At 37.1% G+C, this 23,091-nt stretch overlaps 1 protein-coding gene across 2 annotated transcripts in view; it reads right to left on the reverse strand.

The window, feature by feature from the left end:
• Positions 1 to 226: 226 nt before the first annotated feature.
• CELF5 (CUGBP Elav-like family member 5) overlaps positions 227 to 23,091 on the reverse strand; it is an 81,385-nt gene continuing 58,520 nt past the window's right edge. Inside the window, exons 3-13 of one of the 2 annotated variants that reach the window (XM_072404719.1) lie at positions 19,293 to 19,341; positions 16,742 to 16,870; positions 16,268 to 16,347; positions 14,824 to 14,970; positions 11,758 to 11,902; positions 11,069 to 11,215; positions 10,908 to 10,973; positions 8,462 to 8,539; positions 5,882 to 6,025; positions 3,366 to 3,530; positions 227 to 3,216 (exon numbers count right to left, since the gene is read on the reverse strand). In XM_072404719.1, the coding sequence (XP_072260820.1) occupies positions 3,403 to 3,530; positions 5,882 to 6,025; positions 8,462 to 8,539; positions 10,908 to 10,973; positions 11,069 to 11,215; positions 11,758 to 11,902; positions 14,824 to 14,970; positions 16,268 to 16,347; positions 16,742 to 16,870; positions 19,293 to 19,341 (1,113 nt within the window). In that variant the 3' untranslated portion in view covers positions 227 to 3,216; positions 3,366 to 3,402. The remainder of the gene's footprint in view (positions 3,217 to 3,365; positions 3,531 to 5,881; positions 6,026 to 8,461; positions 8,540 to 10,907; positions 10,974 to 11,068; positions 11,216 to 11,757; positions 11,903 to 14,823; positions 14,971 to 16,267; positions 16,348 to 16,741; positions 16,871 to 19,292; positions 19,342 to 23,091) is intronic. The other variant, XM_072404721.1, reaches the window with a different exon arrangement.

Consider the following 23,091-nt stretch of genomic DNA (forward strand, 5'->3'; position numbering starts at 1 on the left):
CTTTACTTCTGTTTCTGTTTGACAGGGAGGGCCTTTACCAAAAGGCAACTGAGGAACAACAATGATGTGGGCAATTCTGGGCCTTATCTATCTTATTTAGCGCAGAGATAGTTGCACTTATCTCCTACTATAGATGCACACATTCACATTTTCACACGCACACACAATACATTTTGATATCCTGGAACATTAAACAAAAAAACCGTAAGAAAAGACAGGAAAACACTCAGCCTTAAGAATTAGCTTTTAATTCTTTCGTAAATGGCAGCTGTTCTGAACACCTGGATTTTTCTGTCACAGATCTAATCTTATACCCACCCAGGTAATGTGCAGCCCAGGTGACATATGAAAAGGCTGTGATGCAGAGAAAGCACATGAGGCACAGGTCCATGTGCTGCCCAATTCTCCGGTGCCAAATTAGCACTGAATACGATATGGTAATTAATCACTTACAGCCCTGAAGATTTCCTGCTCACGTTGGTGGCAATCTTGGAAACTCCCTGTACAAGATGAATAAACCAATGGCAATGCGAGCTGTGGAGGTTGATGTGAGAAATTTCAGTGCTAAATAATTAGCTGCTTTAACCCTTTTCCTCATCCAGCTTCAATGAGGTTAAACTGTGCTTTGTCTTTCTCTTCAAATATCCTGTATAGCTTATGTAATATATTTACTTGTAAGTCAAAATCAGAATTAGGCCACAAGCCTTATTATTTATATTCATGGAAAAAATAGCTTATAGTATTCAGGCCTAGCCCCTACAGAATTTATGGTGGCAAGAATCTCAATTATTTTAATCTCAGAAAGGTTTACATATATATTTCCACAATTTGGTTTGAAGTCCAAGTGGCATAAAAAGAGTTACCCCCTTAAATTAAGTAGGAGGCCTATAATACAATAACTAGAACAACACAATTGTGGCCCATCTGACAGTGGAAAATAGGTTTTACAAGTAGTAATCTGTGTTATCCTCTGCAGCACAAATATATTCTTATGTCTATATATACACATAGTGCCATTCAGAGACCCTGCAACAGCGAATATGGGTAGGGGGAAGATATTTTTCATCTACAGAAGTGTAACAGTGACATCCTTTAAGAAATCTGCACTACGTGATGCTGCTATCCATTTAGAGAAGAGGGTAAACTGATAATTTGTGGTAGTTATAGACTGAAGAACCGGGAGAGGTAAAACAAGCCCTGAAGCCCCCCTTCCTTCTTGTGCTTAACCAGGGCCTCATCTTTTCACATCTGAGATAAGGAATGTTTGAAGTATAAAAATGGTATTTACAAGTGACCACAGATGCAACGACCCCTAGTTCCTGGGGTAGGCTGTTACCTCATTACTGCACTGAGCAGGTTAAAGAAATGAGCAAAATCGGTTTCCATTAATTGATCTTTTATCACTTGCCAGTGACCACTGTACTCCACCATGTCTTGTGGATACTACACTAAAATAACCTCGTTCAGTTACACCTAACTTCTACAAATCCCTAAAAGCCCTATTTGGGTTTCCTTAGTAAGACATTACAAATTTATAATAATCACATGCCCATGTTCTTTAGGCAACTTTGGCCAAAAATACTATCACCTACATAGCACAGGCAGCTATTTTATAGACCGAGTCGGCCCACAAAATAGCTATCTACTGTGCATACAGGTGAAGTTTAAATGTAATCATGTTTTATTCATAAATGTGCATTCACATGTGCTTAAGTCTATTCTAACTAAATTGTAAATCCTTTCTTATCAATATATAATAAGTGTGATAGTTTTATTTACTTAAATGCAGAATTTCTAATATAGGTGCATATCAATGGGCAATAACTGAAGTTTTTATTCACTACACTGAAATCTTATAGCTTAGCTAACCATGGGCATCATAATATGATATAGATTAAAATCTAGCAAGGCCCATGTAGACCATTCTATTAATGCAAATAGAGTCACCTTTTCCATAGCAAGGTGTCCCAGGAATAATTTAAAATGCTGGCAGCCATGCACTGGGCAATGGTACAAATAGGCATACAATTATCTTTTTATGAATAATATGTATCTAACAGGTGAACAAGATTCCAAGATTCACACCAAGCTGTGGTATGATTTATCAGCTTAGTGTGGAGTCATACTGATTTTCTCTACTCTGTCTGCCCAACTTGGCCTATAAAACTGTATTAATTACAGATCTCTTTTTTAATTCTGATGAAGCCTTAACCCTCTGATAAGCAGTCATAGATCTGTTCTCTAAACAGAAAAGCAGCTGTGGCAGTTTGGGGAATCTGACATATGTGAAAAAGTCTGCACAACCAGATTTTTTAGTATGAGAGATGCTTTGAAACTCTAAGCATTTGGTTTTGGTTAATAAGACCATTAGCACCTTATTAACACAAAGGGAGGTTGGGTAGGTAGCAGGTGAATTCTGCCCCATGAATGGGGCATGGATATTGGATTCAGCTTCTCCTCTGCAGTTTTTCCACAGAACATCACTGAGTGGTTATTTTTCCCAGTCCTGAAAGATGCAGAGCAGGGTTTTGGAGCAGATGCAGAAGTCCAGCCCTTTTTCTGGGGGGCCAGGCGTATGAGCAGCAAACAAATGGAAACTTCCCTGTGAGTGTAGGGGGGCTGCTTTGTAAACATGACCTTTGAACTCTGCTGAGCTCCACTCCTGCCCACCCAGAACACCCTGTCCTCCGCAAATAACCATGAAAAAAAAAATCTAGAACAAAATAAACAATGTTTAACACCATCCCACATTGCTTGGCCCTCTGGCAGTGGAAGGGGTGTGGTATGTTGCATTGGGCCTCCCCAATAAATAAATATGTTCATATAAATACGTAAACAGTTCTTTGCACTGCAAATCAGTAGACACTCTTATGGTGGGGGGTTTGCCACCCAAAGGGCATTCCCCTGTATCCCCTCATGTATTTGGTCATTTGTAGGAGGTCATCAGGTGTAAGTTTGTTCCATCAGGGGTGGTCTTTCTTGGGCGTTCAGCAGACAGACATAGAACACTCACAAGACACAACCTTGTGTTTAGGTAGCTTGGTTCTTGCTGCTTCTTCCCATAGTCATTTTTTTAAATTTTTTGGTCCTTGAGTGTGGGTGAGGGACAAAGGTCATGAGGCTCAAGGGTGGGAGGGAGTGTTTAGAAGGAAAAAGTCTTCTTTTTTTCCATAATCCTATAGGGAAGGATTCAGGAGTTAAAGGTCCATTGTGTACCTGCAGTAAAAACAAATTTGTGTCAAAAGGGTAGCTCCACAATGCTAAAATAACATTGCAGAAAAGGAGAGTTAAAACCAATATTGCCCTATGTAGAAATCCTCTGACAAAAGCAGAATAAAAGAAGCTACAAAAGAATGAAGTTTTACCTGTATGATCAGGAGGGGCCTATCGGCCTGTGGGTGGTCAGTATGGTTGGCTTGTGTCCTTGGGCCTCTTTAGCTGGACCTTAAGCCTCTTCATTCCTATTTGAAAGCCGTTCATGGCCTGGATTGCAGTCTGAGCACTGGATGGATTATCAAAACTGACAAATCCTAGCGAATGAGGTAACAACAAGATATAATGGTTATAAATATTCTATGGGGTGTATTTATCAGGGATTCAACAAAATTTCTGAACTAAAAAAAAAAATAATAAATTGTTCAAAAATTGTGTGCTGGCAGGTTCATTACTGCAGAAGGGACAGACCATGTCGATCAAGAATTAATAAATTCCTGTATATATGCACCACATTCTATCTATTTAGTAGTTTTTGCCAGGTTTAAACAAGATTCACCCAGCCATAATGAAGTTAAACTAAATTTATCTAATGAAAATTTCATCAAACAAGATTTCCTCAACAACTTTTCTACAAAGGGAAAGAACTTTACATCCTGTTTACCATTCATTGAATATAGAGTTACTCAAAATTCACTTAACACTCTCCTACTACTTTACCTTGCACACACCTCCAATCATTCAGAGGTTTGGAGTGAGAAATATCTTTTTTGTGCTAATTAAGAAATGTTGGCTAATCATGTGACACTTTTCTTCATATCGAGCTCAATTGTGTGTGGTTGTATGATGGTTTGTTACTGAGGGAGTGACATTTATAATATTTTCCCTGGTGAGGAATCTTCCAGGCCAATGTGTTTCAATAGCAGTAATTGATTATCCACCAAATAATTTTTCAGTGAATGTCAGATTCATTGCTTTATACATAGACCCTATGAGTTGTTCTGGTGAAATCTTCCTTGCACTACTTGATGCATTCCGACTTTAGAAGCAAGCTTTGGCTGAATGTGACCAGTTGAAGTCTCTAAGTTAGCAGCTGATGTAAGAGTTTTGTAACAGAATTTGAATCACTGTCAGATAAGGAAGTAGTCAGTCAAGCACTAATGATTGTCTCCAACTGCTTTGGTGGAGCTGCTCAGTCTTTTGCCCAATTTATTAAAGCTTTCCCAGACTTTCATCAGTGAAGCTGGGTGATCCAGCAAACCTGGAATGGATCTGGTCCAGGATTGAAAACATCTGCTAACAAATAGCAAATTACAGCCTTGGAGAGCTTTATTAAATCAGACCCATTAAGTCTAAAACAAGGTGTAAATGAGCCTTGCCAGCTTTAGGCAAGCTCCCTTGGGTTCTACACTTTATAGTCAATGGCTCCTTTCAGCTTGCAGTGCCTTAACCTTCTGGGATCAGCCAGCCTAGTTTTTTACCAGTTATACAAGCCAACGTTAAAATATAACCAATTAAATATTCCCTACATCTAAAAGAGTGGTAGGTCCACACATTTTATTGGAATGTTTTAGCAGGTTGCAATTACACATACACATACTCTGGTATTTCAACAGTATACAATATAGTGTTATTAAAAAAGTAAGAATGTTATGACTTATAATGAAACCCTTTTTTTTTTTTTAAGCGAGTGGAACTTAGTTTGAAAGTAGCACACTCTCCTGCACCAGAACGCTGTTTTTTTTCACTATTCAAGTTATTTTTTCCCACCTGGTGGTAGCACTTGTTTCACCACTACCTCAGGCCCTTGCAGCTTTTACCATCTAAGGACCAGGGGCTACAGAGCCCCAGCCTAGGAGAGTAGAGCAGCATGGGAAACACTAAATCTCTCAGCTGCACTACTACACTTGTGAGCCATGTGAAAGAAAAAGTTTATTTGCTGGTAGCTCGCGTACACATTTATTTCAACCAATTGATACAAATTTGCCCAAAATATATGATATATACAATACTTTTTATATAATATATCCACAAATTCAACTTTTTAAGATTAGATGTAACAAGATTCACCCAATAAATATTATGCATTGAGTAAATCTAGGTAGAAAATGATAGGAAAATTCTTTTGAATCTTACTTAGATTAATTTACCTAATCCTTTTCATAAAAGAGTAAATGTAATCAGTAAATCCTTGATAAATACATCCCAAGCAAAAACAGCATTGAAAATTGTCCAATCCTCATCCAACAGCTGTTTCTTGTAACGTAAAAGTGTTTCACTATATTAATTATACTGTTTATAATTCAGTGAATGTGAAGTAAGAAATGTAGCCTGGTTTGTTGAAACAACTTGTACTTTATGTGTACTGTGTGTGCCTGTTTCTTTCAGTTCTACATCTTTTTTCAATTTGGTGAAAGTATGCTACAATTCCCACTTTTTGATTTGACAGTCACTTCTTCCATGACACATCACAAGTAACCCAAAGTTCTCGCAGGCTGGGATTCCTTGGAAAAATCCTTGATAAATGCATCTATATGGTGATTACTTGTCATTATATTTCATGACGATAAATTGCTAAGATGAAGACAAAATAATACAGTTATAATGTACCTCTTAAATAAAATCAATCAAACTCCATCCTCTGGCAGATTCTATGATTAAAACTTACCAAAACATTTGCTCTGATTGGTTGCTCGATCCATGAACACTTTGGATGAAATGATGTTTCCAAAGGGCAGAAACATTTGTGTAAGTTCATTATCTCCAAACTCTTGGGGCAGGTGATAGATGAATAGGTTACAACCCTCAGGTCCTGTGAGATGATCACAGAGATACATATTATAGACATAGATTAAGTTCTTCACTTTGAAAGCATACAAAGTGAAAAGCAATTGTTCATGAAGGTGTATTTATATATTAGTGCTTCAGCTTCAAACAAACTCACATTTCTTTTTCTACACTCTTCACTATGCACACCCTTTGATATAATCATTGGACAGGTTCCTTAATCATAGTAAGTCCTTGACAATTTATTTTCATACCAAAATGGGTATCTATTGAATTCATTTTTTAAACCAGTATATTATCATAGTATCTGGGAAACCATATGTCAAATCAATTATCAGCTTTGTTCTTTAACATCATATTGTAATTTAACAATATAAATCTATGGTATATTATTTCAGTTTTCTGTACAAAGCTGTTTTGATTATCTAAACTATACAACCTAAATGGTCAATTAATTCTGTGAGAAATGTATATTAGGATTATACAACTGTAATTATTTCTTTGATGGTTCTTGGATGTATTGCACTCTTTTTTCTTTTAGTATAATCAATACTCAAGTCTCTCTACCTCCTAAAGAATCTACTTTTTGGGCGAAATGCGTCAGGAATATTGAGACAATAGAATTCCTTGAGTATAACACTATAGATTCTCTTTCCATATATTGATTTGAGCTGACTTTCTTTCTTTCATTTAGGTTAATATTCGGTTTATATGATAATATTAGGGTTTGGCTAAATAGCAAGCTAGCCAAGTGAAAGGGTCGACTAGGCTAGACAAAAAGAACAAAATATGGAATAGCTGAACTCCAGGATAAAACTGAAAGATTTCAACAGCCAGAAATCTAATCATCAGCAAACAATCTGAGGAGTCGTCCTTCCATACTGTGTCTACCTCTACTTGCATCTGGCTTCCTTTGTTGGCTGAAAAGGTGCGAGGGAAAGATCTGAACAAACTACCAAGGAAGCCAGGTGCAAGTTTTGGGTCTGGGCCAGCCAGCAAGAGAGGCATGTACAAGTGGATGGTCAGCACCTGGCTCCCTTACTGCAGACCCACATTTAATGCAAGCTACCTTGCTGATTATTCCAAAGTCTCAACCTTTGAAATACTGGAACTTTCAAATATTTAGAAATTCTGGAGCTTAAAGAAGGCATGAAATATCCTATTTAAGGAACTACTACTAAGTTCTGCAGCCTTTTTATTCTGTAATAATGACAAGCCATGTCAATACAAATATTTCTATTCAAATGTGGTATAGGGGGAGATGTTAGGCCCTCAGGTTTTTACTGTTGACTGCATCCCATTTGGGGTGATTTCCCCTCAACTGCCTCCCAGTGACACTCTGTCACATTCAGACACACAGTTTGTCAGTGGGACAGCTTGTAGAGAATTATCTCCAATGGCAAAAAAAGAAAAAATAACACAGCATTTAACCTCACTTACATAAACATGTCCCCACTTTCATGCCTAAATGAACAAAGAGACAGCAATAACAATCTGAGAGACAATCTAACCCTTCCCCACTCTGCCCCCATTCTTGCTGATCTATTAATCAATTTTAAATGCAGTTTTAAATAGCTTTTAATTATGTTTTTTTTTTTTCATGTAATTAAAGCTGAACTCCAAGAAAAATTGAACAAAAGAAATACATATGTAAAATTAGTTTTACTTGCTAAATTTGTATTTCCATCCATCCAATCATAGGAACTATAAAGTTCTGTAACACTACACAGTCCTGTCTGGCAAGGGAGGAGACCTAATAAATTTAATCTGATCCAAATTTAAACCAAGGTTCCTACCTACTTTACCTGAAAAAAAACAGGAAAACTACATTGAGTATATACCTGAGTATAAACCTAGGGCACAAAATGCGGCCATTACTAAGCAGTTATCAGTAGAAATGCAAATTAAATTAACATGAATATATCAATGGTGTGTTACTTTTAAAATATTTAAAAAGGAAAAATATAAAATCACCTGAGATCAGCCTGCATATCTTTTTTCCCCATTTTTACTGGTTACAATAATTTTGTACAATTAGTGTTACACACTTTACCTGACAACACAGCGGTATCTACTGGAGTGACCCGAGTATAAAACAAGATTTTTTTTATGCTGTCAATTTATTCAAACATTTGACTGGACATTAAAACAAGAAGTGAAGGCCAATAAGCTCAATCCTCTATCACTCTAATTTCTCCTTTCAGCATGTCCTTTTTTTAGCATGAGTACTGCAGCAAATCTTAATAACTTCCTCTCCCAGTCTGAGTCCTAGTCTGCTATGCAGAGGATAACAAGTAGCTGATCCCTCAAAAACTTTGGATACTTACGATAGTTTAATGATGTACTATTGATCCCAGAGCTGCACTTATTTATGTCTTCTATATTTGTCTGGAGTTTAGCTTTAAATTGGTCAGGTTTGTAAAAGGTTTACTTAAGCATTGGTCTCCATCAGCAGTCTTACCTTCACGTTGCTGCAATATAGGAGGAGGCTGTGGGGTGCTGTGTGTGACAGGCGTAAGAGCCGCAGTGGGATAAATAGCTGTGGTGGAAAAAAAAAGAAAATGATCAACTCAAAAGGTGTAAAAATGGTATACAGTTACAAATTCATAACAGCAGAAATGTAAAACATAACATTTGCATGTTGAAATCCACCATTATGTATCAAAGGTGAACAAGGAAAAGAAGAAAGGCATCTGTGGAGAGAGCCAGGAAAGGGAAATCCATTTGTTCTGTTTATTCTGGTGTCATGGGACCAGCAAATCCCTGATCTTTAATCCTTCTCCATCGGAGGTAGTCTGAAGTAAAATGCTCTTTTAATCTTAGAGTGGCTAGATTCACATAACAAATGTCTTCCACCTCCAATGTCCCCATAACCAATTTTCAGGAGATATCAGGGCACAATTAAAATAGAACTCAAAAAGAGAAGATCTCATATGTTATAGGGAACATTTATATCTGTTAATTGTGCCTTAGTTGTACTCTGAAAATATATATTTTTCCTCCTGAAAAAAATAACATTGTACTTCATAAAATGTGAGAATGTAGAGGCAGCCCTGTAATTATAGTCTTGTATCTGTAGAAGCTCAACTTGGCACATCAGTATTATGGGTAGGGCATTAGAGAAGGACTATGGCAGGGACATTAGGTTGTGATCTTTTCTGAAGGACAGTTAGTGACATGACTACAGACCTTAAAAATGCTGTGGAATGTGTCAGTGCTATAGAAATACCTATCCATAGTAAGACCTGAATGACCTTTGTTTATATTCAGATGCATTCCTTTATTTTTAGCAGCCTTTTCGATCCTAAACCTTTTTGATATATTACTGAATATATGTGTCAATAAATGTACATCTCAATTGGCCCTGGACTGTAAAAAGATCACACAAACGTTCAGCACGGTGGCTTAAAGGTTAGCACTCTGGCCTTTGCACTAGGTCCCCGGTTCAAATCTCGGCCAGGAGTTTTGCAGGTTCTCCTTATGTTTCCGTGGGTTTCCTCCTGGTACTCCGGTTTCCTCCCACATTCCAAAAAACATGCAGCTAGGTTAACTGGCTTCCCCCCAAAATTGACCTTAGACTGTAGTAAATGATATATGACTATGGTAGGGACATTAGATTGTGAGCCCCTTTGGGGGACAGCTAGTGACATGACTATGGACCTTGTGAAGCGTTGCATAATATGTTGGTACTATATAAATCCTGTGTAATAATAATAATGCCTTTAAAATTGGTTTATACGAATCACTAATGATGCCTGCTAACTGTAATTAGCAATACCTTTAGAACTTAGGCATGTAAAAATGTTTATAAATGGAAAGAAACCCACTTGACTATTTGCTGATAATATTATCTGACATTGGACAGTGACATTTCTACTGACTCCTATGACTATTATTCATCCTTAGCACTATTTATTATGGTTCACTGCAGTACCCATGGACTTGCACAAATGAAACTGTTAATATGGAAAAGTTGTTTCATAGCTAAAGAAATTTTAGTTTGGCTCCATCCTAAATGAAAAAACAAAAGACTTATAGGGATGTATTTATAAAGAAATAAATGTGACTCTTGCCGAACATTCATTATTGGTGAATCAATAACTGTAATTTCAATATTACCTGCCATAAACATTTAGTAAATGTAAAATTCATCAATTTAATGAATACTGAATGAATGTAAACCCTAATACTGAACTTTTCTTATTTTCTCCCTTTCAACAATCCGTTAAATATCCAGGTAAAAGTGTTTTGCTATATCTGTTTGGTAAGTGTTGATCATGTCAGCAATTCAGAACTGTCATGTGTCCTGTGCACACTTCCTCTGTTGTCTCAAAGACAGTAAATATTCATCCTAGCCCATGGGGCTACAGAATATTTATGCTTTATGTTGTGGAGATGGGAAAGTCTAAGTAGTCTGACAAGAAAAACATGGGCAGGACTGACAACACTATCTCTATCAAGGTTATAAAAGTGCTGGGTAATGTCAGCCCACAACAGAAATAAGGATCTGAGTGCTTTTCTGATCTGACATATCAGTGGTTATTTTATAATTGTGTATTTATGTAATATGTGTAGATATTTTTGACATACACTTCAAAATATACTCTGATTGGATAATAACTGGTACAGACACAATTCACATCCACACTTAACTATTAGGATTCACACTCTAACAATTGGAGGAAGGACAACCCCCCACAGTGCTTTGTAAGAACCAAAGCGTGGACCTTGGTTATTTATGGCAGAATTGTTCTATTGCTATATGTTTACATTAAAACATGTTACAATAGTCAGGGCAGAGTTTTTTTTTTTATTTGCTTTGTTTTTGGAGAATAACCATAGTGTAGAGAGTTGTTAGAAAAATGTGATAAAAAGTTGCCTGGGGAGGCTGGCATACAGTAATATACCTGAATACTGCTGTACCCCAGTAAAGGAAGGGTGCAGGCTCTCCACTGTCAGCGCTGGACTTTGGGCTATAAAGGAAAAGCAAGAGATCAAAAATGAAACATATCAAGTCAGTGGTATTGTGTTGAGGTTACTACTATTTGCTTGTCAGCCTACAACTAACCTGGGTATGGCACAATGCTATTAGTGTAAATTGTGTCCAGAGCAGGGTGGCTGCTGGGAAATGGTACAAGCCCAGGAAATCCATTGGTAAGCGGAGCAACCAGGCCAGGTACAGCAGCAGTACCAATGACAGGCGGAGAATGTAGTCCTGTGGAGCAAATATAAATGTTAAAAAATATTAATTAATAGCACAGTTTTAATAACAGCTGTACACAGTTGCTAAGCAACACGTCAGTGTCATTAACCAATGTATTCTTTCCAATGTCACTAAGCAACTTAACTCTTCTCAATGTTACTAAGCAACACAACTCCTGATATTACGAGGCTGCTTCCAGTGTTGCTTAGCAACTGAAACCCTCCTTTATACAAAGGAACTCTGTACATTTGTGCAAAACATCTCCCCCTCCCAGTGTTGCTATGCAACCCAATTGCTTTTGGTGTCCAGACTCTACTTGGATTATTACAAAATGATATCTATTCACAAATTTAAGCATCAAAATCATTACATAGTTGTGACAAATCTGGAAAATGTATCAAATAGGTAGTATTTTTATACATATGTTTATGTTGTAAAGCAATATATAAAGGTATATTTAAAGATTGGTATTATATATCTTGGCACAAATGATATCAGTGATATATGTCATCATGGTAGACAAATATTCACAGTGTTTATAACCTTATGCTCACCTGATGCTGGTGTGATGGGTGTGGCTGGGAGCCCATTCAGGTTGACAGCTCCTATTTGTTGAATATGGCATGGGGGAAATGCCACTCCGGGGCTCAGATAACTACCATGGGATGTTGACAGAACTGTTGTCTGCTGCTGCATCAGCTATAATAAGCAAACAGAAAATGGGTAGAACATAAGGCAAGTTAAACAAGGCTGATTAACCACACAGTACAAGCTAGAATTATAAGCAATCTGTTTCTGATATACATTTATTTTTTAGGTTTTTAAGAAAGAAGTCCATAACAATACAATCTGCTTATATTACACAGACACAAATCAGTATGATGTAAGTTTAAACAACATCTACTGGTGTCATTGAATCAAATATCTAGGTATATAGATAATCAAAGGCAGGAGAAGTCAAGAAAAAAAATTGTGAGATCCAGAATAGGGGAGGGCAGAGAGAGGTAAGTGAGGAAATGATTAGTTTAATGGTAATATACCATAAAGAAATGTAGCAAAATGTAATTATGTTTTAGATAGTGCTTGATGTGGACAATAACCCTACAAAAGACTATATGTAATCATAGTACCTATACAATATATAAAAAATAGAAGCGTCAACAAGCATTTACAAACATCTTCAAGAAGTTTTGCTGAGGTGAACATACAGTAGATTTTTAAATAAGTGATGTGGGGAGGAAGGATACTTTAAGAGCTTTAATATGTAATTAAAAAAAAGTTTTAAAATGATTACCTAGGCTTTGTTTTACCCTAGTGTTTGAATAAAGCTGGGATTAAACAAAGCCCATGTATACAGGACTGATGCATAAATCTAGTGTAGTGAAATCCCTTAGGTGATCTCCTCTGCTGCCTGTCAGCCTCACAGACCTGACCGCAAAATCCTTTAACAGCAAACAATTAGGAAAAGGAGAGAGGAGACTGATGGTGGAAATGAATGCTGATAGACGTATCCAGTGCGGCTGCAAAGGTTAATGTAATAGTAAAACCATGCTCCCATAACCTTTACCAAAATCAATGCAATTCATCTCCCGAGAATACAATCAAACTCAATATATAACATCTTCAGGGCAAATATAATTTATGTAGAAGTGTGATTTACATGGGTTTCATATATATCTATAAAGTGAATTTTATGCCAGTGCCAGTTCATTTGCTTGTTGTTAGCCAAACATACACAGAAAAAAAATAGAAAATGGTGGGGCAAAACTATTACAATCAATGCCAGAAAAGGCAGAACTGTCATACGGTTTTCACAACACAAGGGGGCAATCTTTCCCAACAATTCTCATCCCAAATTAACTCCTTCATCATTAGCTGTTCATTATCTGCCCTAGGGAAGCAGTCCTGAGAATTTCTCTCTTCTAGCTGTGACGTAAAATGTGTCTCTGCAGATCTCGGCTGCATTTCCTTCCAATCCTAGCTGGGTGTCTTCTCTTTCCGAGCTGTCTATCTTTACATCCCCGAGCTGTATATATATCTGCATTCTCTGCTTCATTTTTTCCAGTTGTGCTCCATCAATCACCAATCCATATTCCATTTCACGATATCACAAGCCCCATCGTTCAACAGTGCAAGATTTATCACTTCTAATTTCCAGCTCCCTATCTCCAGGTCAAAGCTGTACATCTTCCATGTGTAAGTCCTTCTTTTTCACTTGCACTTTGGAATACAAATTATGACTCAATCTCATAGCTCATATTGAGTTGCCATTTATGTATAGCTTTTCTAACCCCCAGAATTCTTCACAACATAAAATCAAATATCTAACTGCTAAATTCCTTCCTGTGCTTCGAAACTTACTTTCATTTACAGACTCAGCAAGGAACTTGGCAATACTTTACCTGCATAACAATATCTTTCTACAGCTGTAAAAGCCATGCAGTTTTTCTAAATCATCTATCAATTTCCACCATATCTATATCAATTGTATTAAACATATGTAAAAAATAAATTGGCATATATTGGGATAGGGAGTGTGCTACACTGTGGAAACCAAATGGATTGTTCAAAAATAAAAAGGACTTATGGCTTATTAACCAACATGTTTTTACTTTTGCATAGATAAATCTGATTGGGTTGCTATAGTATACCCACTCTCTGCACCAGCCAGATTTCTTTATGTACAATGTACTTCTATGGCTAACCGTTCCTCATATGTATATTCCAAAGGTGCAGCTCACTTTGATCTAATATTTATGTAATATAACTGTCTATTATTTATATCAAACATGCCATTAGTGATCTTTGGACCTTTAAAAAATCACCATACTCCCATTATTATTGATATATATAAAATTGTATGTATGTATGTGTGTATGTATGTTCCACCATCACTCGAAAACGCATTTCAACCAAACTTGCTATACATATGACTGAGACTCATGTGAGTGCACCAATCATCTTTGTACAACGCTGTGCTATATGTCACAGCTATATCTGGATGTATGTATGTATGTGTTATATATATAGATGTGTGTATGTGATCACTAGGAAACGCATCGACACATTTCAACCATGAGACATTATAATATAATAGTATATCATAAGATTGCAATAAATAAATACCCGGGCTGGGTAATCAGCTAGTATATCTAATATACTCACTCCAACTTTCTTTTACTGATCAAAGATGACTATTTGGTGCTCTGTCAAAGGCAAGTCAAGGCTGGCCTTACCTTCCACTTGTTTAATTACCATGTGTACTCATCATTTTACAATCTATCATTTTCATGTTCTTTTCGCAGTACATATTTGATCTATTTTTCAAATGTTCATTCATTTAGTAAAAGATTTAGGCCGCATGTAAAAAGCTCAGGTCTAGACTGAAGCATAACACACACCAGTGAATGCTGAAAATCGGCCACACTTGTAGCACATGCTTGATGCAGAGCTGTTCACATAAAATGTTGCATACCTGTGATCTAAGTAAGAGAATTTTTGTTTTAACCATCTGCATAGGATAATATTCTACAGACCTCCTCACTGACATAGCAATCTCTAGTTTGGTCCCATTTATTACCCCCGCTACCTGTGCATACAGAACAAGCTGTAACACTTACCGCTTGTGCATATGCACTGTATGGGCTTATGGGGAGAGCTAAAGATGGAGTAAAGATTCCCAGCTGACCAACCATTTGTTGCATTCGGCGCAGTGTCCTCTCCTTATCTGTATCCGCAAATTTAACCACAAGGCTGGATGAGGCACCCTGGTAGTATACAGAAAAGAACAGTGTAAGTAATATGTCTAATATTCTAGTAATGCTAGGCATACACTATGCAATTTTCTCACCATGATATTTTCAATCAACAAAAATCAATTCTTTACAAAGCACTAAAAATCCACTTGTTTGATCTGATCTGTATTGTTTTTTGATCATTTTACCATAGCTTAGTATTTGGCTACCATAAACTATAAACATAATACTCACAGATAGGTCATACATTGGTACAAATATGTGTAATGTGGCATAAAGGGGTAGCATAAAGCTAGCCATTAGCTAAAGAAACCCCCAATGGAAATGTATGAGAAAGCAGACACCTTTGACTTTTGCTTCCAACAATGCTAGTTATTTTGCAATCAGGATATTCAAATGACAGTAATCCTTTGAGGCACAAACCTGAAACAATTATTCAGATATGGAACTCTGATTCATTTGCATGCCTGTTGCAGGTCAGTCACTCATAGGGCATGGGATCAATATGCTTTGCGCCTGCATAGATGTCATTAGTTTGACATCAGTTTAAAACTCTTCTTAAATCATTCAGAAATCATTGTCCTGTGCATCAGACCTGCATTTGATCTCCTTCTGACCTGTTTTAAGCAGGTTTTGCATTACAATGGACTTGAGGACGTGAGGAAAGGAAAAACTTGCTTGATGTTAAAAAAAAGCCCATGGACTATTGCACATAACGAACCTGATTTACTAAAGCTCTCCAAGACTGAAGAGGATACATTTTTGTCAATGAACCTGGGTGATCCGAAAAACCTGGAATGGATCTGGTCCAGGATTAAAAACATATGCTAATAAATAGCAAACAACTTTAGAAAATCTATTCCAGGTTTGTTGGATCTCCCAGGTTCACTGATGAAAGAGTATCCTTGGAGAGCTATAGTAAATCAGGCCTAAGTTGTTAGATACATGCAGGTAACTGGCATTTTTCAGAAGAAGAAAACCTGCCAATATTTTTCAATACAGTGTTTTTTTCAGAGTGTGTTCCTGGTAGAACAATCAATTTCTACTTCTCTAGGAAAAAATAGATTTGGCAGCAATTTTTTTTTACCTTGCAGATTTTATAAACTGCTCTATGTAATTTTAAAACAGGTAATCTAAAATGTCTAAACCAGCCTTTATGACTATATTCTTGCATGGAGGTACCCTTAAAATAAGGGTCTTAGGGAAGCACTAATAATTAGTAATAGATATGTTTTTTCTAAAAAAATAACAAAGCGTTTCAGCATTACCAGTTCTTGTTTTTTGTGTAATTAGGATATGTATAACTTACTGGCATTGTCTGACTTCCATGCAGGGCATGTATCGCTGCCTGAGCCTCAGCGTGAGATGAAAACTTTACAAAAGCACAGCCTGAAAAAAACAAAACAGTACACAGACTGCTGAGAATCCACAGTCCAAAAGTTAATACGTAACTTTATAAATAAAATATGACTACTTTTCACAGACAGACATACTGGTATTACACTGAAATCTGAGCTACGGCCTGTATGTGTACCTACAACATTCCCTCACTCTTTGGCCTAAAGTTGCCTCCTCAATTCCCCACCCGCCTATAAGGGGTGCAGTGTCTGCTAAATGTGTACAGAAGTAGTCACTCAGACATAAAATGCTCTCTCATAAGATGTGGTATAAAGAAAGACACTACATCAGAATTACTTCTGATTATAAAAGACAAGGGATATTCTATGGTCACAAAGGCCTACAAGTCCTGAGCCTGACAGAACAGTCCACTTTCTGAACTTACCTTTGCTGCTTCCATCAGGCCCCCGTAGAACAGAACATTCCTCAATAGATCCAAAGGCTTGAAACATGCTGGTCACTTCTTCTTCTGATTGTTGTTTGCTCAGCATCCCCACAAACAGTTTGCGGTCACCTACGGCCCAATATTAAAGTTAGTGCCAGATGACACATTGTGTAGTGGGGTTTATAGATAAATCTGACAAGATTAAAAATTCCATTTGTGAAGGTGATATCAAAATATCAAAATATATAAGGGCCTACCATGTTGGTGTATCAAGACAGGCAGTATATTTGCATGGACCTATTAGGTTTCTAGCCTCACATTGCATTATTATTTGGTAAAAATTATTGGGACACATATACAAATTATTCACTTGATAACTATTCAATGTATGGGTAATAATGACTCCTACAACCAATGAATGTGTTTTGGGCTGGGATAGTAGATACAGATGTATGAGGACCACGTCTGTCATTCTCCAGTATGATCCAGATATTTGCTGTTAAATACAGCCACCAGAATCTCCGCTACAATAAAAAGGGCAAGTGCACAAATCCATGTTCATTGGAAGATGGAGTCATTACACAACTGGACATTTTATTCTTGGCAGGTTGCTTTATGCTATATGGATAAATATTTGCAGGATAAATTTACAATGATACAATGTGAGGTGGTAACTGAGCTGTATATGCCAATTACACGGGTCTTATGTATCAATATGTTCAGTCTTAACCAAAATTGGGTTATTATCCAACTGCCACCAATTACATTAAAACTTTGCGGCAGTTCTGATGCTGACAGGTAGATACAAAGACATACCCCCAGATTATAGTACACTTTGATACATAATGCCCTGTGTTTGCCAATTCAAACACCTTAACTGATCTTCCTTTGTAACTGAAGGGGTCATGGAAAATCTAATTAAAGCAAAGTAAAATTCCTTTTATCACACTAATGACATCTTTAAGGCATATATGTAACACATGAATGGTAAATGACACAATATACTATCTTCTACACATGCAGGGTTTACTCATGCACATACAGCCACTGTACTTTGTAATACTGGGTGAATGGTATTCACGTGACCTTAAGATGACAAATGTATTGACTGAACAGTATGTTAAACTCATATACATATAGCAGCATGTACATATTCCTCAGGGTGATTCAAATGTATACATTTTCGTGTAATTAGAATGCCTTTATTATATTTACCACATGCCTGTGGACTTGACATAATAGCACGCACTCATGTGTAATTCATGCAGAATGGCAGACAAATGTCAGCGACCCACTAAACATTCCACAATATTGTATTGACATACTACACACAGCTGATACAGACCCCCCTTTCTCCTCCACACACATGCTGCACAGAGCATCCTACTCCCTCTACCTCCCATCTTGCATGCTCTGTTGCACTCTCTCTCATCACAATCCCCCTCCACACACCAGGCCCCCTCTCTTCCCCAGGAGCTTCTCTCTCTCTCTCTCTCTCTCTCTCCCTCTCTCTCTCTCTCTCCACCCTCTGACTGGCAATTTCACATGTTATCCTGCAACCATGAAGATCTGAAGCTGAAAGCATCATCTGGTTGCCAAGGCAATAGGATGTGGCAGCACGCGTGTGCCAGGGTGGTGGTGATATATATTGTAGGGGTTTAAGGAGTGCTCAGCTGCTGGAGACAGTGGCAGCAAAACCAGGTCAGGGAGGCTGGACTAAGCAGGGGGATGTGGGGACGCATGACTATATAATGATGATGATAAGTATCCTTGAAATAATAGGCATTCTGGCCTGTACAATGAAATAGTAAATGCATCACTCCTAAACAATGCATGCTGTTTAATGTTATAGAGTATCCAGTCATTCACATTTATACTCATGTACACGCCACGCCTCATTTGAGTATATCAGTTTTGTATAAATCTTATATCATCACTGATTACTCAGTATGCACGGTGATCCCGGTGAACATGTATACCAAGCACATTGCAACAGGCATTGGTTACCTTCACAGTAATAATGAAAGCACTGCCCTGGATTACAATGATACACATAAAGGCATATACAGATAACACAATCATTGCACATTGTAATGTCACATAAAGACAGATTTGTAGATAATAGAGGTTGAAAACCAAGCCTTCGCACTATTACGTCCAAATCTATAGACAAAGCTGTCAGAAATAAGATAAATATACATCAGAGAGGCCAGATTTATTCATGCATTTTATTACAAATGCCTTGATTGAAAGCCACCAATCTGTCCATGAACCATGTTCAGCAATACACTATAAAATGATGATGAGTCTCCACACAGTGACAATGACCATGGCTCTCGTTATGATTCTGCAGTAATGAACATGCTGTGCGTTATAATGATACAGTGTAAACGTACATTGATGTTGAACACTCTGTGATCTAGGGTGTATAATAATCAATGTTTTAAATGAACACACAGGCCCACATGACGATGGTTCTCTGAGCTTAGGGATGTAGGATTGCTTTGGAAGACACTTCTAAGCATTTTCCCAATTCTCAGTGAATACATACCTCCCCGACTTTCGCTGTCTGCAGGCTTCACCTGAATGGGCCTTGCCATCTGGAACCAGAGAACACGTGGGATAAATGACCCAAACCGTATGCAATAATGAGAAATGTATAGATCTTTTCTATGCTTGTGCAACGCTGCACTAGCACAAAAGATGGGTCGTACTTGTCCTGCAAACATCAAACAGTTATAATATTGTACTCATACTTGTACTCATTATAAAGATGCCAAACCATTACAGCATTCTGGTCATTGTTAGTGATACAAAAACATTTGCAAATCGTGTGCAAAAATATTTAAATTTTGATTTGTCATTAAAATCAGGAGAAGTTGCAACATCCACCAAACATATAACAAAATAACTATAAAACTGTGTTCCTTTAAAGCTGTGTGGAATGTTGTGATGGTATGCAATGTGCAATAGTGCCTTATGTACAGTGATTTAGATAAATTACTTTTCTATTCTTTTTGCACTACTTCATCCTAGCTGTCCACGAAGGGTACCTGCAAGTCCCAGTAAAAATTATACATTCCATATCTTGCATTGATGAGGGCCAAACTAGTTGTGCGTGCTGTATGTAAATTGTAATAAATCATTTTGTAAATTTAGGCTGCATATGAGCTGTAGAAGAGTGGTCTGGATGCATACCAGGAATGCATAGCCACAAAAGCATAACTAGTTTGCATGAACACACATATTTTGGAGCGGTGTTGGAAATGATAACATCCAATAATGACACGACATGACTTTGTTTAGGGATGCATATTGTATTTTACTGCCTACAGATTTTCTGTTTAAATAAATAAATGTATCTGTTTTACTAGTTACTTACTTTTCTATAGTGTTTTACTAGGTTTTCCTTAATTTTATTAGGGAAATATAGAATATACATATTTGATGCACATGTTGATCTGCCTATTTAATATATTCCCTGCTTAGAATAGTCCGCTGGACAAAACGTTAATCAACAGCAGCAGCTGAAAAAAAGAGTGGAATGCAGAATAAGTAATATTCATCATATTGCTGTGCTGCCCTGTGGTGCTGACCCAGAACACATCACCAATAAATAGGCTAGCCTGTCTCTCAAATACAGAATATGTATGAGCTGACTGTGCAAAACAGACTTTAACAGTTTAAAACTTACTTAGCACCATGGAAATTCACCTGCCTAAAGTGACCCTTGATACATACCACTTAGAAGCCCAAAGTGAACACAAAGCTCCAAGTATCATTTTGAGTAAATGCTTAATAACTGTATTGCAACCTTTTGGTTTTGGTAAAATAGGAAAACGCTGGAGTTCATTATATTCATTATTTTATGTTTCAAAGCAGGATATGGCTCAGAATATTTGCACATGTTTGAATGTTCATGGCTTAATCTATATGGATGACATCTAAGAAACCCCTTTGCCTGTGCTGTTGGTTGCTGCTGGGATATGGATCACTGAAACGCAGTACAGACAACATGAATAAACACAATAGTAAGGTAAATGTAGATTTCTGCAACTGTAAATCTCTGAATTGAATGTGTTACCTGTGACTCTAGAAGCCATAGGAACTGATTATTGCGATGAGGCTGCACCCTCTCTAGGGCTAATTACAAGCTTCAGATCAGTAATCTGGAATATGTGTATTGTCTAGTACACTCAAGTTTTCACTTCCAATCCAATGCCCGGGAATGTGAAGTGAATTCAACAGCTGACTGATCATGTGCAACTGATTTTTTTGATCACTCCAGACATGGAGTGATCAAACAAGTTTATTTATGTACCAATGATGAATTATATCCAATTGAGAGCTCACATGGTCCTGTGGTTCATCTCATCCCCATCCTCAATGACGGGAAGGCAAAATACCATGTGTGCCATGTTGTGTAACTGATGACTAATCATTTACCAAATAGTAAATTGATTGGTTTGTGCACAAAAAAATGTCAATCATAAACAGCCTTTTACTCTATGCAATTTGGATATCATAACAGAATTAAAAAGGTTCTCATACCTGATACAGTTGAGCAGTAACAGATTAATTACGGAAAAATAATAAATGCAGAAAGAAAGGACATTGATACTTTTTATGAGGCCAAACGGTTTCATTTATAAAAAAGGTAATCAGACATTTCCTCAAACATTCCCTCATGGGAATCTTCCAGGTCCATGTGTTTAAATGGTAGTAATTGATCCCCATGAGGGAATGTTTAAAGAAATGTCAGATTCCCTGTTTTATAAATAGGGCCCATAGTAATTCACAATTCAAATGTCCCTCCCTCTGTTAAAAAGAAGCACTGTGCCAAAAAAAACATATCCCGGTGTAAAAAACTGCCCCAAATGGCATAATAGCTCTGCCACAAATGTCTGTATGACTTCTATTGACTATCCATAAATGTAGGTGTCATAAAATGATTTCAATTAGCCTGATTTGCGCTATGTGGGTGTCTGGCTCTGTCTGTAATTTGATAAATCCCCCTCATGGCATAATAATTATTTCTGATTGACACTCAGGCTACATTAATATAGAAAAAAGGTATTGTCCATAACAATTAAAGTTCTGTGTTAGGCCAACTGAACAACCTTTTAGTGAGCTGCTTAAAATATCAAGTGAAATATCAAACATGTATACATATCCGGTTTTGTGTTCAGCCTTAGACTGAGATTCTGGCATACCCTTTGGGACTTTTGAACAAAAGGGAGTCTATTTTCAAACTATGTATCTTTAGGAACAAGTACCTTTGATTCACTGAAGTCTAGTCATTGTTACAGACTAGCTGACATCTGTGATTTTAGCATAACACATATATAGATCTACCTTTATGTACTCTGCACTGGTCTTTGATTGGTTCAGTCGAATTCCATTCCATTTGTGGCCTTCTCTACATCTCAACATTTAATGTTACTCTACATCCCTCTTATAGTTTTATTTACACTGCCAGTTTTTGCCACTAGCAAAAGAGACTTAGGGTCGAATGTGATTTCACACAGCTGGAATGCCATAAAAAGCTATGTGGCATAGCACTGCAGTTTTCAATTATAGGCGATGACAACCATGGCAGCTGAATGGATTTCTTGACAGTGGGATGAGGGCTGTGTATTGTTTCAAGCAGTACAGATATAAGTTTGATATATAGACGTCTGAATGGAGAGCTGAGTTTGCAGGTGTAATATACAGGACAATGGGTGTAGTGTAATTTATATCTGTCTTTTATAGCTGCATGTAGCGATATTAGTGAACAGACAGAGTAACAAATTCTGACATGTAAGGTTAATTGGTGTGTGTACAGAGGATTCACTCTCTGTAGCTGAGTTACTGTGAATTACATGGGAAGTTATATATGTATTGGGCTTTCAGAATACCAAGGACGATCTTATAGTGTGATATGTAAGGCTTATTTTAATTAGCAAGACCGGTGTGCCATTGCAAATCAAATGTAAGGAAGAGAAATGAGTGTAATTTTTTTTATTTTATTAGTGTTATTAATGCACCATTACCAGATGTGATTTTTACTTTTCTGTATGCTTGTTCTTCCATATTTTTATTTTTGCATTTTATAAGAAATTTGAACATTGACCACTAGAGGCAGACTATTATATCCAATGGCACCCTGGTATATGAGCCACACAGGAAATTCAATGTTTTATTAAAGGCTTTATCTCCTAAAAAAAATGAATGTCCACTACATTTTTTAAATAAGCCTAAGCTGTCTTTTGAGTACCCAATCAGGAAAGAAAAAAAGAACAATTTTATGCACACAACTTTCATGTTTGAACAATCCTTTTTTTTAACAAGTCTCTTCTTCTCTAGTA

The sequence above is a fragment of the Pyxicephalus adspersus genome, chromosome 3 (assembly GCF_032062135.1).
Source record: "Pyxicephalus adspersus chromosome 3, UCB_Pads_2.0, whole genome shotgun sequence".
NCBI lineage: Eukaryota > Metazoa > Chordata > Amphibia > Anura > Pyxicephalidae > Pyxicephalus > Pyxicephalus adspersus.